General features: G+C 36.3%; 1 protein-coding gene across 2 annotated transcripts in view; it reads right to left on the bottom strand.

The window, feature by feature from the left end:
• The window catches only part of MAP3K15 (mitogen-activated protein kinase kinase kinase 15), an 87,436-nt gene that overhangs the window by 14,599 nt on the left and 55,690 nt on the right, over positions 1–17,147 (bottom strand). For both annotated transcript variants that reach the window (XM_065071888.1, XM_021279879.2), the window contains 11 exons: positions 16,072–16,231; positions 15,293–15,443; positions 14,794–14,901; positions 12,744–12,793; positions 11,537–11,632; positions 9,839–9,926; positions 5,709–5,842; positions 4,962–5,089; positions 3,086–3,216; positions 2,697–2,802; positions 886–1,043 (listed from right to left, as the gene is read on the bottom strand). In XM_065071888.1, the coding sequence (XP_064927960.1) occupies positions 886–1,043; positions 2,697–2,802; positions 3,086–3,216; positions 4,962–5,089; positions 5,709–5,842; positions 9,839–9,926; positions 11,537–11,632; positions 12,744–12,793; positions 14,794–14,901; positions 15,293–15,443; positions 16,072–16,231 (1,310 nt within the window). The remainder of the gene's footprint in view (positions 1–885; positions 1,044–2,696; positions 2,803–3,085; positions 3,217–4,961; positions 5,090–5,708; positions 5,843–9,838; positions 9,927–11,536; positions 11,633–12,743; positions 12,794–14,793; positions 14,902–15,292; positions 15,444–16,071; positions 16,232–17,147) is intronic.

Here is a 17,147-nt window from a genome sequence, read left to right as displayed (position 1 = left end):
AGTTTGCTGGGTTATGGCTGTGGTATTTTCCTCATTATAAGAACAAGGACTCCGAAGCATGAGTGAAAAAATTAAGTACTTTACTAAAGGTCTACTGCAAGCCAATGGAAGAACCAAAAATTTTCAGTCTGCATATCTGACACATTAGCACATCATAGCTTTTACACTACTGTTAGTTTTAGAGTTAGAACAAGTAATTTTTTCAAATACATTTATTATTAAAACTATCTGAAGAATTCTCTTCTCAAGTATTAATTTGAGCATTTGAAAACAGATACACTAAGAGAAATAAAGAAATAGAGGCAAGAGTTTACCAAGGAGGCAGCTGTGATCCAAAGGATTTAGGATGTAAAATACAGATTATTTTACTCCTTCAGTACATATTAAAAATCCTTGAAAGTGAGCCCTCCACTCCCCTTCTACCATAGCTTGCTGCCGTGTTGCAGAGACTGGACCTTTGAAAGACAAGGCAAACAGATACGCTGGGAGGGAGGCTTACAAAAAATAAAGACTTAAAGGAGCAGAAATAACTTAGTTGTCATTTTTGAGACTGGTTGCCTCAAGAAGGAAATCATAAAACAAGAGCAGGAGATGATACAAGTCTTAGGGTAGAGAATATTGGTTTTCATAAGTCTTCACTCATTTTTCAGGTTGCTGCTCTGAGTCATGACCTATTTCCAGCACAAAAATAAATGATGACATCCTAGAGCAATACAGCTTTGAGCACGGAAGAATCACTCAGTGAGAGTTAAGAACACAGGTCAGACTGTGGCTTTGTGCAAAATAACCCATTTAACAAAAGGTTACTGCCAATTAAATTAATATTACAAAATTAAGTTAGTATTTGCAAATTCATAAACTCTATAGCAAAAAAGCTGTACGTACTTTAAACATCGCGGCTTGAGGTTCCCCTAGTTCATGAAATGGAGGTTTGCCTGTTGCCATTTCAATAATGGTACAGCCCAGTGACCAGATATCAGCTGGAGCACCGTATCCTCGTGGTCCTTTATCGATGATTTCTGGAGCCATGTACTGCAAGGTTCCTAGTCAGGATAAAAGAACAGCCAAGTGTTACAGTCTTCATTCTTCTTAAAGAGAATTAACACACAACTGTGCAAGCTAAAAATTGTCCAATGCAACCTGTATAGCCAAAATATTTGATTTCCCATCTCAGTGCTGAATACCACACAGAAACTTATGTTTTAACATCTTTTCTATAAACGTTTCCTCCTCATTCTGATACAAGGCTTGAAACTGCCCAAAGTATATTCACCACATAATCCCAAATGCTTCCTTAGAATGTCAAAAATTATCAGACAATTTTTGCAGACACTAAACTGTAAAGATTGTGCATGTAAGAGATGATGAAAACCTGCAGTGACAGATAGTCTTAATGAGAATAATTTTTCATATGTTTACTCCTACAATAAGAACACTAGTGACAGAGAATTTCAAAAAGTTAGTCTGAAAATAAGCTATTTTTATTAAAAATAGATAATAAAGATAAGAATGTTTAAAAACAACATTCAAGGTTTACACAAAAACAATCAAGGTTGTAATCAAGGGAAATCAATCATACAATAACAAAAAATAAGGGAGTCCATTATAAATTGCAATTCCAGGAAGTCTTTTGGATGTCCTTGGGATTTCTGACATCCAAGGTCACCAAAAAAGAAAACAAAAAACTATTGAAACTTCTAAAGCTATACCTCTTGGCAAAATATAAGATTCTGCCTAAGCTTACAGCTGGCTTTTAACAAATAAATCTGAATGTCTCTAAAGTTTGCCTGTAGATAATTTTATTTAAATATTAGTTATAATGCTGATAAACAAAAAGAACAGTAGAAGTGAAATAAAAGATGGTCAATTTGGAATCACTGATTTTCAATCATATACTAACAGAGCTAGCAAGAGGTCTTTACAGAACGACAGTCCACACCAATGACAGAAACCTGTAGATGTTCTGAGTGTTTCAAACACTACAGTACTTTCTCCACATGAATTCCTAACAGTTCTGACATCTTTAATTTAAATTATTTTTCTTCTTAAGAATGCAAAAAAATTACACCGTGGTAAAGCTGTGAACTATAAAGGACATGTGTTGAAGATAAAAGGGATTGGATATTACTATATTCATTAAATATGTAGAACAAAAGCTCAAGCCACACAGGCAGAGTGGTTTTCCTCTAATATCTGTTTCAGACATAATAGTGATCAGCCATAATAGTGACTTGCTGGGACAAAATTAAATTTTGGACTATCACATTAAACAGCCACAAAAGGATCTTCGACCATCACTTCATCTTTTACATTACTGTATTTATAAGTTTGTTTGGTTTTCTGCACTTCCAGACATACTGTTATCAAAATTATTACATGAAAAAGTTGTTGTATTAAAGTATTTGCAGATGTAATTGCAACAATTTAATTGCTACTTAATGAAAAACACTTAGAAGAAAAACTATTATGCCACCACATTAAAGAAGTCTAAAAATCAAAAGGAAGAAAATTATTTAAAAAAAAAAAAAAAAAAAGAAGAAGATAGCAAGACTGTGTTTATGGCGACCACACTCCCATTCACTCTTCCTTGAAAATAGAGACCTAATCTTGTTTTCATCACAAATCCAAAGAGTCCATTGTCTCTAATTCTAAATCTATCATCAAAACCCTCACAAACTCTGCTAAATTAGTCTTACCTGTAAATGTTTCGGTGCATGGATTAATTCCTGCCAACCTTTTGGAAGTACCAAAATCAGATATCTTTACCACACCACTGTAGGTGTTCACCAAAACATTATCACCCTGTGGTTTGGATGAGAGAGAGAGAGGGAACAGGGAGGGGAGACAGATGAGTAGATTCCAAATCCCAATCTCAGTACTCCTTCAAGTTCAGTTATTTTTTAATATACCTTCCTACAAATGAATTTTCCAGGAGCACTGCGGAGAAGGGGTTGTTTTATTCATTCCTTTTGTCTTAAGCTTCCATGAAATCCTATTAAAATTTCTGCTTCAGGTTAGAGTAAACCTAACTGAAATAAATAAGATCAAAAGCAAATCACTCAAGACACACTAAAAGAAAATTTACCTTTATATCTCTGTGTACAATCTGGTTCTCATGGAGATACTTGAGACCTTCCAGAATCTGCTTGGTGTAAAATTTAATGGTAGGTTCTTTCATTGGGCCCCATTTAGATCTTAGGAGAGCTGAGAGGCTGCCTAAAAGAGTTAAGGAAGTGCATCAAGATAGAAAAATCTACAAATTAACATGAAACCTTTAAATCTGGATTAAGCCTTTGTTCAATATCCTAATACAAGAGAAATGCAGTACCTATAATTCAGCCAAATTCTTCCTAGATCCCTCAAAGCAAATAATTTGATGCTACTTTTGACTGGCTATTCCTTTCTTGCCAGCTCAGCTCTTACCCCCATGACAGGAATAAGTGTTATGACAGGGCTGGATGCATCTCCCCCACATCAGTCTAACAACTGTTGAGACTAGGACTAGCAACCATTTAGCCTTTCATGATATAAAGACCAGATAACGCTGTATGATGTTATACACTACACTTCACGAACCACATGCATGGGCAAAGAGAAGCTGATCTACTTGAGGCAGGCAAGAAAGAAGCAAAACAGAAAGAGTATTTTCCATGCAGATATGGGATTATCTCCTGCAAATATTCAGAGACAGAGGAAAGAAAGCTCCTGAAAAAAATCAAGTAATGGATGTTCAGAGTAGGAGATAGGTTATCCACACTTCCCCTACTTGTAATAAATCTATCCTTTTTTTAAAAAAACACAAAACCACAAATATTTTCATCATTAATCAAAATAAAGACAGTTTTGCTTTTTCTGCTTGTAATAAGCTAACCGTAGTGGGTCTCAATGCCAGACAAATTCAGCTTAAAGGGGTTTTCAGTCAACATCAACAGCTTTCTAAAGTTCAGTTTCCTCAAATAATTTTGCGTAACTTGAACAGCCAGTTCCTTTTTAAGACTGGCTGCAGAGTTTAAAATATCTGAATTGGTTCAATAATATCTTGGCATTAACGATTAATCACTACACACGCTACTCTGTGTATATGATCAGGAAAAGAAAGGTAGGTAAACAACATCATTTGACACTTTTAGCAAATGCAGGAAAACAGGTGGAAGCTTGCATCTGCATGCATCATACATGTCAGAGTGTCTCAGCTTTCAGGTGAGAAGGTCACAGGAACTGAAAAAATAAAGAACTTCCCTATGCTCCAGATGTATTTAATTACACCTTGAATGTTTGTGTCTGGACCTTCCTTAGAAAACCTGAACTTTTTTCCCTGTTTTGTTTATTCCTGTTTTTATTTTGCAAATAATATTCTCGCAATGATTTAACACTCATTCTGACACATACTTGACACTGAAGAACAAACAGCGGAAGGGAGATGGAAATATAACCTGGAGAAGATGTAGAGGGACTTCACATCTTAAAATGTGGAGAAGGCTAGAGAAGCAAAGCTGGAAATTATGAGCAAGGGAAGCATATAACTTTTATCTCTAATCCACCTAGAAAATAGCAGTGCTTTGTATATAGCAGTCACAAAATAATACTCAATTGCTCAGCCAGTGTTACTGTTCAACAGAAACTTATCCTAGAAGTCCAGTCACCATTCAGATGTCAGGCTAAATGCACTATACAGCTCTAACTCCACTATTTTATAACACATGAGTATTTGACACCAAATACTTCTAATGACTTTTTTCTACAGTTATAATTATATTACAGAAAGGGGAGAAGATACTGGGACCTGTACACTTCAGATCTATTCTTCATATCAGAAGCACACCATCTGTAGTTAATGTCTCAACAGAAAAGCCATATACAGCGCACAAGCATATTAAATGCACAACTATTTGCTTTCATTAAGTTTAGAGTTCTGATTGCTCTCAAATCCTTTGAGAGACTAAGCTCAGAATGATACAAACCTCCTGGTACCTGCTCCATAAAAATCTTAATGTATCCATTTTCTGAAACAGATCCAAGATACTGGACAATGTTTCGATGCTTTAAATATTTATGCAGTGCTATTTCTTCATGAAGAGGTTGAGAATACCTATTAGGAAAAAAAAAAAAAAAAAGAGGAGTGTCTCATCATGCAGGAAAAGGTTCTTCATTATGCTTAAATGCCAGTTTGCAAACAGAATGGGTTTTAGGGATACTGATCCAATTCTCAGCAAACATCTTGTCCACGACCTTCAAAATGCAGTGTGACTGGCTGCCTATTCAGAAAAAGTACAGAGGTAGAACTCAAAGAAACCCCAAAGGAGAAACACAGCCTCAAAGAATTTATACATGCCTTTCTTCTGTATCATTACATAGTACTGTCTTTGCCTCCAAAACTCCTTTTATGCTTTTCCCCCTTCCCAAAAAGAATACAAATGAGATACAGCTGCAGCTTAAAACCCAAAATATGTCCTATTCTAGAATTCATGATATACATATCATTATCCAACTGCATTATTTATGATATATATAATATCTTTTCCAAAAAGAAAAAAAAAATCCTTATTCTCAAAAGGGTACTGTTGAAAAATGGAGGAAATAATTGAATTTCAGTATACTGGGATTTTCTAAGGTAACCATATAGAAATACATGCTAAGAAGAGAAAAATTTTCAGCAAACAACTGCAGTTTCTTTAGCAATGTATTTATAACAATAAACTAGGTCTTACCTGCTGTCTCTCTCAGGTATTTCTTTGATGGCTATTCGGACCTGATTGCTAAGGTCTCTTCCAGCATAAACTATTCCGTAAGTACCTTTTCCTAGAACTACCCTGTCACCGTTCTCATCGTAATCGTACTCATACTGCAAGCAGAAAAGATAAACACAGCAGCACAGAAATTGTTATCAGTAACATTGGACATTACAGAGAGCTTTAACAACAGTTATGTACTATACAGAGTGGCTACTGCAGTACAGCTGCCGTACAGTAGGTTTCCCACCAGCCTGGTGCATTTTACAGCTTGTAAAATTTCCATGCTACTTGCTTTACAAAACAACTTTCCCTAAGCAGCTTCCAAATGCATTCACCCAAAAAAAAGGAACTCAGCATTAAACCAAATTCAATGAAACAGTGCTGTCAGAAGAACACATTCAGGTATTATCTCTAAGAATTGCTGACAGATCCTTCAGAATGCATAAATGTATGGAACATAACCTACAGTTTTGAAACCAATGGTTTAATAAAGACATAAAAGTGATATACTCATTACAGTGGGTGGACACTATTTTAAGACCCTAAACTCTCATTCGAGCTTCACCACAGCAAAATTAATTTCTGACATATTCCCCTCATCACGAGCTTTTCCAAAAGTCAAAAAAAATTGCTCATGTTCTCCAAGGATGATGAAATATTTGAAGTGGTGGTTTCCACTGCTCATGAAACCATGCAGGGTCATATTGCCAGATGCATAAGTCACTGCTGGTTCACTGACCTCAGTAAAACTACACTAATTTAAACCACCTCATGGTCTTGTCCCATATGGTGATCTTATCATAGAGCTCTCCTACTATAAAGGTCAGTGAAAAGCCTATTGATGAATGATGCTTAACCAAAGTATGTACCAGACACCAAATTTCTCATGGAAGTTGGGTTAAGCAGCACACACCTGATTCAAATCAGGAAAGTGATGCAGGATATTGGAAAAGCACTTCTGGAAAGAGTTAGAGGAATTGGACAGTTTCATAGCCTCAACTATTATCAGGAGCACACAGACCTCCACTAGTATCTTCCCAAATCCAATAGGATGTCTCATATGGGAAAACTGCAGGGTAGTCTTTGTGGCTTCATATGAATTCTATATTAAAAAACAAACGAACGCACCAATAACAGCAAACAAAACCAAACCAACCCCACCAAACAACACCACCTTTTTACAATGGCCATAACTATTGACATTTCTGTCAATCACCACTTTTTCTGCTTCATCCAATAAGACAGATGCTGTCATACAGAATGCAGCCTTGAGATGTATTTCTTTGCAGTGTCTTCCCAGCTCATATTGCAGCTCTGGTATTGCAATGTCCATGTGTCACTGACACTCCCTATCATTCATCTCAGCAAAGATGGCAAGTTTCATGCTGCTGTACAGAGGGTGCTAAAGAAAAAACATCTGTCATTTATCCTAACAGCATATTCTGCTCAGTGGAACTAAACTTCAGTTAGTGCGGCTTTACTACAGTTTCATTTTCCATGTTTCAGCACTTCATGGTTCATAACATAATCTTGTTGTATGATAGGCATAACTGACCTAAAACGCCATATGTAAAACTTGTCAGGTTCTTTGGCAGGAGGATATCCAGCTTTCACAGTTATCATATGACACAAAACTGTGCAAAAAAAAGACAGCAGTCACATTGCAGAATTTAAGATTGACAGCAACCCTATCTGCAACAGACTGATCCTTAGCCAACTCTATAATTACTATGGAGAAATCTATATTCTCTAGTCTGTGTCCCATGATACATGAAAATCGTTGAGATTTATAGTCCAGTGCTAGTTAGTAGACAGTTTAATAGACTTGTATATACTTGATGCCAGCTCACATTTGCCCCATCTCCTTCCAACAGCTACAAAGATTGAATAAATCACTGTTGGTTGCCAAAGGTCTGAATACGTGATCCACTGGACGTGCAATTCAACCGTTAGGTATGAGTAAACAAGTGTTCATAGCTGACCTTCTGTATGAATGTGGTGGGGCAGAGTCTGATCTCTAGGGCATTCTATCCGGGGTACAGCAGGTACTCTTAAAGTGACAAGGAACTTCTTCAACATCAATATCCAGAAGCAAATACCCTAAGTTTGAAAGGAATGCCAAGCTCACTCTCCTTCCAAATCATAGTCAGCTGTAAAACTAAACTGTACTTGCTAAACTATATTGCAATCAAAACTGTATAACCCCTTGGGGCAACATTCTCATAAGAATTCTGACTGAAATATTTTCTTCCCGCAAAATGCGCTCAAGGTTATTTCTTTCTCTTCCTCACATATAACCAGTTGTTTTATTATAACAACAGTAAGAATTTTGGCTTTCTCTGTGCTTGTCAAGCCCATCAAGACCATACAAAGCTGCATTTTCCATGTTGTCTCTTCTTAAATGTAAGATCTCAGGCTGCAGAAGACATGAATCGTCTTAGCTCATTTATAAGCTACACAAATTAATTCTCCCCTTCTGTATCTTGATTTCTTTCATTAATGTCCTGACACAAGACAGTAAGTACAAAGTGATAATTGTGAAGACTTAAAGATATGTAGAATGATAAAGCTTAAAGATTTAAAATTTTAATTTCTGTAGTAATTTCTCCATCGATGCATGCAGGACTGTTTCTTCCTGTGCAATCTCAAGTGACTATTTCAGCGCGGTTTTTAAAAGGCTCAAGCCACGGTGAGCTCACTTCCTCTGAGAGAGTGTCATACCGCTGAACAGACTGCGTTGTTTGGAGATTGTCCCGCTATTAGCTAATTACAGAAGCACGCAATGTCAAATCAGCAGCTATAGATAATACTCTGCCAAGGCAGAACCCTGATCCTAGGCCAAGACCACAGATGTATGTGTTAAGCAGGGTTTAATAGGTGTGCATATCTTGGCCTTTTCAGTCGAGAATTCTGTGGCCACTATGCATAAACTTCTGTGCAAAATCTCATATTTCCCACCATACACAATTACATTCAACAGTGCAGTAGAGGGTCTTCTACTTTCTTAACCCTCTGCTGAAGCCCCAGGTACCATAAAAGGTTCACTGTCATAAAGAGATGCTCTGAATCATAAGCCTAAGAGAATTGCTGGAATGAGACAGTCAGAAAGATACCCAGCTCAAACAAACCACAATAGGGCTCTTATACACATTAAACAGATTGACTGAATTTGCTCAACCACAAATAAAAGTTACAACCTGCTTTTTATGATGGCTTTTCAAAACAAATGAACAGAAGCACAGGATATGTACTTAGTGGTGCCATGAATCTGGACATTTGCCATGAGACAGTGTGTCTTATGAACACATGGATTCACCTGCCCTAACCTGAGCCCACATAAAATGTAAATAACCCTGTACAATTGAGGGATTTTTCATGTGTTTTTGTTTGTTTTCTGGTGGTGTTTTGTGTTTGGTGTGTTTTTTTTTGTTTGGTTTGTTTTCTTTGTTTGTTTTTCTGCTGTTGTTGTGGGTTTTGTGTTGGTTTGTTAGTTTTTGTTCGGGGGGGGGGGGGGGGGGGGGGGGAAGGGGTGGTGGTTTTGTTTGTTGTGGGTTTTTTTCCTGTCCCTTCTGTATACTTATTATAAATACAGCCTACAGCCACTAGGTTCCTAACAAGGATGTTTCAGTGATAAGCCAAAAGAGCAATGAATTAATCTGATCACAAACATCTGCAAAACTCTGTGAAAGAAGAAGCCTGTCAAATGAAATTACTTGGAGAAGTAATAGCACCAGATACCAACTAGAAAAAACAAAGTACTTTTGCTAAATGGCTTTTTCCTAGAATTTATTTAATATATTTTTTATCTACTTAAGCCAACTGATATCAGATGATTCTCATTTGTAGATTGTTTGCAACATAAATACAAGATCAGTAACACCCTTCTTTAGGGATTCATGCAGTTTATAGTAGTGACAGGCTCACTTCATTAAAAATGTGGGGTTTTAAATGAATGAAACTCTTGTGTACAAATCGTTACGTAAGAGTTGAAATTTCATATACAATTAAGAAGTTTAAATGCTTTTTATCTTTCTAGTATACTGACATGAAAGTGCAGGAAGGACGGAGGACAAATTTCAGTTTTGGATCTTTTATTCTTGACATACCTCCAATGTGTCTCCATCTATTTCTCCTTCTAATTCCAAAGTACTGCCAACAGCATCAGACAAAATTCCTTTCACCAACCCACAGAATCTAAAAAAAAAACAATAAATAGCACAGGATCAAAGAAAAACATCCTTTTGGAAGGAGATTAAACAGATTCTTCACAAGGTGGGCTCTGCTTTCAAGCTAATAAACTGACTAGCATGTTCATGGTTTTTTTCATTACTTACTTTCTCCATATTTATCCAGTCTTAAATGAGGAAGAACATCAATTGACACTGAAAAGCCTAATTACTTATAAAATTATTTTCTTTGCTGTAGCAGAACGAAATGCTTGTTATTGAAACTGCAAAGTAAAATCTTGGTAGATCAAACTCAAATATTTTTGTTGTACTATTTGATTGAAAGTGCTTAGTATGGCCTTGACTTTACAAATATAAAAATACGTTGAGACATTAAAAAAATCAAGCATTGATTTTCAGTGGTTCAAGTAAGTAGTGCTAAATTTGTGACATCACATTGGGTGGTTCTCTTTCTGTCTAGCAATGAGAACTTTATTCATATTACCTTCAGTTTAATTTAAATGTTCCTATGGAGTTTGGTTACAATTGTGATTACTCAGTATTTCTGAAAACCAGATATTGTGGTTTCTAGTCAGGCATCCAGAAGCCAAGAATATAAAAAGTAGTAACGTTTTGAAGAACAGAGCTTTGACTCTTTTCATCTACTTCTCTGGGATGGAAATCCTTAAGCACAAGAACATCTTCTCATGTAGACCCCTGCCTGAGCCACTTGCTTTTTCCAAATTCCATAACAAGTGGTTGACAATTATTAAAAGTTATTGTAAAATATTTACATCTCTTTCAATGAATAATAGAGACACATCTTTGTAATGGACTCTTGTTCTGCACTGAATAAGGCATAAAAAATGTGACAATGTTTCACAACACTAATTGCAATGCCAAACTAAGGCTGAGCAGGTACTATTAATTTTGGTGTTTTCTATCATTTACACGCTGCACTCTACCAAGCTAGTAATTTTCTTCAATCTGACTTTATTCCATGTAACACATAAATATTCATTATTGCAAGAAAAATAAATATACCATCCAACCCCCAATATTAAGTGTATTAACAAACCACTCCTACTTAATTCAGAAGGTTTATATGCCAAATATCACTCCCCAAGAAGAATTAGCTCTGTAAAGATTTAGGTATGAAATTCAGTTAGCATGCTTACTGTTTAGAGGCAACATATCATCAGGAAACAATGGAATACAGGCTCAGACAGTAACAGATATCTGTAACAAAATATAAGCTAGAAATTTCTATTACATCTAGTTGCTCCTACCTAAATCAAACTGAACAGGTACATAAGGGAATCTAAACCAGAGTACCTTACATGACATGGCCAACACAATGAAAATTAAGATAATAGCTATACGTTAGAACAAGCTACTTAAGCCTTTTCTCAGACCTAATGACTTGTCAGTAAACTGATCAGAACCAGCCAACAACTGTAATGGGACATTGCTCTCATCACTGAGTTTAGGTCACTGCTTCTTCCTCGAGCAAAGAGAAGTGAGGAAATAATTAACTAATTAATTTCTCAAACAAAAAGATCAGCTTTCAATCTTTACTAAATAAGTTATATTTGGGACATAGATCTCGCATGAAATACCCACACAAACTGAACTCACCTACTGCACTGGTTTTCTGTAGAAAAGTAGATTTGAAAGTCATCAGAGTTGTCATGGACATAAAGAAAACAACACCGTTCATCAAATTTGGAAATGCTGTAAAATTCATATTAAGAAAAGATTATTTTGGATGTAAGTAGTAGAAGAAATAGAATAAGAAGTAGTTTTGTGGGGTTTTTTTGAATTACAAACACTTAGCAAACATCTTTTTCACAGTTAATTAACTCAGAGAGGCAGAATGCAATTATATTTCTCTTCCTTACAACTAGAAGCTTTGAGTTTGTTTATATATTCTATAATCCTATCTCCAGTTTGATAAATGCTGTTTATTATCATGTTTATAAATGTTTGATAAATAATACTGCTACACTTATAGACTCTTACAAAACTCATAAACTTACTCCACTGATAAAGTCTTACAAAACTATTTGTACACATTTATCACAGTACATACTTTCTATAACTGATAAACAAGTCTCAGGACAACCAATATTTACTCCAAACTACAGCAATAATTCTGACAAAGTGATTATTTATTGCATATTATGTCTTGCCAGTGTCATATATATTCCATCTAAAGGCACTGAAGCGAAAAAGTGAAGAGGCCATAAAACACATCAATATGAAAGTAAACCTAGGAATCCATCTCTTATCATTCCAAACACTTGTACTTCAGTATTATTCTACATAAATGCCAAGTTGTTATGCTTGTGAAGGTATTACCATTATTTTTGTGCATTAAATTATAATAATAAAATATATTAGATTCTTGCCTGATCTGTTTACTCAAACTCTCAGATTTTGCTTAGCCTCTGTTGAGCCAGTTAGTTAAAATAAATGACAACGGACTAAGGGCTCTTCTTTACTTCTGCCCTCCATATTTTTAAATTCAGAAATGGCAATAACTTCACTGAAAAATTCAGAAAAACATATAAAAAGCAAGTACACAATTGGAAACAGGGAAGTCAGAGAACACACACATCCACACAACCCCCGTTAGAGGAGTATTCCTATAAGAAATGTACAGCTCTGCCCATATGTGCAAAGGCAAAGTCTTCTGTGTTGACATTTCAAGGCAGGTTGGGCAGAACAAGCTTTTATTATAGGCAATACAGAGCAGAGATTTAAGGCAGAATCCAGATTTCCCACTTAAGGGAGCTATAAAGTATAAACAAAAATCCACTTAACTGTTTTCTGATATACCAACCTTATTCCCCTAATGGAAGAAGCTGTAAAATTCCATTCATGAATCTGTTTCTGAAAGAACAAAGACCTGTAATCAACCACCATTTAACCTTGACTTACTATCGAAAACAAAGTCACAGCATGGTAAGCAAAATAAAGTTTTTCAAAAATATGTCTTCCTTCCTTCCTTCCTTCCTTCCTTCCTCTTTCTCTATTTCTTTCTCTGTCTGTTTTCTTTTCTCTTTCTTCTGCGTCCCCCCCACCAATTTCAAATAAGATTGCTATATATGTAAAGAAAGCCCATACATTGCCATTTTACTCCTTTGAGGGAAAAGGAATATAAATGGCACAGGGTGGAAGTAAAGGCCACATTTCCTCATGTAAAATTAGATTTGAAGAATAAATCTTAAGCACAAATTAACAAATTAAGCACAACTTGAGTCAAAACATAATATTTGTTAAGTTGTTAAGCACAGCTTAACAAATATTATGTTTTGACTCAAGACATCAATATTTCATATTAATCATGGAGCAGACTATGCCATACTGTTATTTGGACTCAAAGGGTGTTGTGGTTTAATCCCAGCTGGCAACTAAGCCCCACACAGCTGCTCACTCACTGTCCGCAGTGGGATGGGGGAGAGAATCAGAAGGCTAAAAGTGTGAAAACTCGTGGGCTGAGATAAGAACCGTTTAATAATAGAAATATAATAATAATAGTAATAATAACAACAACAACAATAAAATTGTAATGAAAAGGAAAATAACAAAGAGAGAGAAATAAAACCCAAGAAAGACAAGTGATGTAAATGAAAACAACTGCTCACCACCAACCAACTGATGCCCAGCCAGTCCCTGAGCATTTTAGTTTTATTGCTGAGCATGATGTCATATGGTATTGAACATCCCTTTGCTCAGTTGGAGTCAGCTGTCCCTGCTGCGTCTCCTCCCAATGTTTTGTGCACCCTCAGCCTACTCGCTGCTGGGGTGGTGTGAGAAGCAGAAAAAGCCTTAACTCTGTGTAAGTGCTGCTCAGCAATAATGAAACATCCCTGTGTTATCAACACTGTTTCCAGCACAAATCCAAAACACAGCCCCATACTAGCTACTATGAAGAAAATTAACTCTGTCTCAGCCAAAACCAGCACAAAGGGAAAGGAAACTTCATACATCTTCCTAAGAGTTACTGAGCCAACAGCTTTGGCCCAGGGAGCACACTGGAGGCAAAACAGAGGTAGGACAGCCTGTGCCTAGGACTGCAGACCTCCATAAACCTCTAGCTAATAGCTGGATCTTATTTAGCACTGCCAGATATGCAACAAGAAGTTACTCCATAAAGCAAAGCTGTGTCAGACACATTGACCTGAAGCAGTGAACGTTGTCCTGGAAAATGCTTCTTTTCCAGACTTGGCCTCCCTACATTTTGATTCTATTCTCCACCTGTATTGTTCTGATATTAAAAAGGGGTGATAAAATACATTCCAGAGTTCAACTCTTTCAATGTGAAACTGAAATTAACTCTCACTTTTAAGAGATTACACTGTCCATAACTGTGCCTACTCCTTTCCTAATCTCCTGTGCCTCATCCAATAATACAAGACAACAAATATTTAATTACTTGACACTTATTTGTCACAGGCTGCCTTTTTTTTCCCAGTTTCTAATCTTATAATTGTAAAACTTCAAAATTTCTAAAACATTAAACACAATACTGAGCTTTATCTTCAGCTTTTATCTATCTTTGAGCTGCATCTTAGTAAAAATCACATAATTATAATGAGAACTATTATGGGCAGATGAAATAACTCAAGCACTTCTAAGGGACACGGTCAGGATAAGTGAAATGTCAACAAGAGGTCAAAAGCACTTGAGTTCTAATCATAGTTGCTCTTTTTACTTTCTCTGTAAAAAGTCAACTTTCATAAATGCACGACAGAGATATTGAGGCTTGTGCTTCACAGAAATGTAGCTAACTTTAAATTATCTTAAAGTGCTCCAAAATCTCCGTGTAAAAAGGTAACTTTAAGCACAACAAATTAGAATACATGAACAACATCTGCTGGCAGTTTTACCATTTCAGTGGGAGAGACATGCCATAAAGAGAGAGACCTCTCATCTGCTTCGTTGTTGATTGAAACATATGCAGGCTGATAGACTTTAGTTGGTTCTATCACCAAAACCTGAAGAGAGAAAGCATTTTTTCCGTAATAAACCAGCAGCTAATACACAATAGTATCTTCAGATGCTCTGATACAGACAATCAAAGCCTAAATAATTTCCAGGGGGAGAGAGCAAGGCAAGACAAGGCAGGAAGAAGCTGTTTTCCTCCATACAACAAAACAGTGTTATCATAATTTGTTGTAGGAGATTTTAAAGTATTTCTTATAATGCTTTTAGGTTGGTGGGTTACATGTTCTTTAGAGCAAAGATTAGCAAAATACAGGAGCTTGATGCATGCAATGAAATAACAAGCAGGTAAGTATGTAAGTATTGTGCTTAGTCTTCCGATTCTTGTTATATCCTATCCAGAAACATAAGACATACAAAACTTGTTTGAATATAACATCTTACTGGAAATCTCAGTCCATTAGTTCTTTCTTTCGTTGCCTCAAAAATTATATCTAGCCAGAAAGTCAATCTTTCTTGTCTAGGAGAATGTTCTATGGTGAGTTTCTTGAAACGCTGAATTAACATCAGATTCTGAACTAATGATTTCAAGTACCTAGAATGCATTGAATTAGTGAGTTAACAGAGAGAAAACAAAATTTGACCAGATTCTAAAAGCACTTAACTGACTTATACATCAAAAAACCTCACTGCAAACTTAAATGTATTTTAAAAGCTACCATGATGGAAATGATTCTGTTGATTTTTAGAGATTTCTGAAAAGAACAGCAAGTTTAGTTAAAACCTTAAATCACAAGTTACATGGATGTTGATGAACAATGTCTTTTTTGCTAATGGGTATAGTTACATGGCAGTTACACGGTGGTTAGACAGGATATTATGAGCTAGTAGATGGTGGGAGAGGGAAGCAGCAGCTATCTAAACCCAGAAAATAATGTTTTCACAATCTTTTCACAATTGTTTCACAAGGAATCATCACTAATTTCCAAATTCTTTCCTAGAAAACATGTGTTTCAATGGGATTTAAACCCAGTAAAAATGGGTAACTTAATTTCTTACCTTCTCCCTCCCTTCCCAAAATAAAATAACAGACCGTAAACTCAGAGTTACAAATAATCTAAAATGGAAAAATCCAGTTAAGTTATCCAAGTGTCTACAAGGTTTTCTCCAGTTATGTATTTCACCATTGTTGGGTACTTGAGCTACAGCCTTCTATCACATACCATACTGGAGGTTTCAGCTTAAAAAGTTTCTCTGCTGCTTGTACTGCTTTACCAATATCATTAGCCAGCATGCTCACACTGAAGAACTGTCCCACATCCCAGTAATTGTTCATTTTTTCTAGGCTTCCTTTTCTTCCCAATAAACTGTTTAACCGTACACCTGTAAAATTTCAATTAAAAATCACAATTTTCTCTCAGTAAAGCACTAGTAAGTGTTTTTTTATGGGTAAGTTTATCAGTAGAAGACTAATAAGACTTGATTAAGCATAACTGATAAAACTAAAGGGAGCAATTTTTCCACAGAAAAAAGATTGCCCAGCACAATGGCTGGGTCTGCAAATAACATCCCCAATACAGTTCAGACAGTCAGAACTATCACACACAGTACTGAAAAAAACTCTTGTGCTATCTGTCCGGGCTATCTGCATCCTGATGCTCAGCATAAATTGCACACATCTGTGTCCTCAAGATCTGCATCTACTGGAAGAGATCAATGGCTAGAGCTTACACAAGTCCACCTCCGAGTGAGGTCAGTGGAATGATTTAGAGACACCTTTGCATTCTTTCCCGTTAAGGTTCAAATATGTGTTTCAGACAGGATCTGAGTCCAAATATAATTTTCAATTATTATCTTTCTAGGAAGAACTGTATATCTGCTTCTATCATACTATTTCTTTATAGATGTACAGTGGCAGGGTTTAGTTAGCATCTACATCGAAAATGTGAATCCAGGTAGACAACCAGTTATTGTCCTGCTAGATCCTTCCAGGCAATACTTCCTGTGGATCTCTCAGTTCAGGGACAACAGAAACCCTGTGGATCCCTTCCTGGCATCCCTGAGGAGGGCTGGGCCACCATGTCACTTCTGTCTTTGTCCCCTGTTGGCAATGCAATGGGATAATCTCTGTGGTGAGGTAAAGGCAGTTTACAGATTATGCTGGTCAGTCCTTCCTTGTTCCTCTTCCATCTCTGGGATCCTTTAGTTGGGTCAAGTTACTAGAAAGCTCCTCTGAGGCAACAAGGAGAGAAATGGCCCTTCAAGATCCCTATGTTTTAGACTGCCATCCGGGACCTGT

The sequence above is a fragment of the Columba livia genome, chromosome 1 (assembly GCF_036013475.1).
Source record: "Columba livia isolate bColLiv1 breed racing homer chromosome 1, bColLiv1.pat.W.v2, whole genome shotgun sequence".
NCBI classification, from domain to species: Eukaryota; Metazoa; Chordata; class Aves; order Columbiformes; family Columbidae; genus Columba; species Columba livia.
Note: the sequence above shows the minus strand (reverse complement) of the source record. Positions and strands in the feature narration are given on the sequence as shown.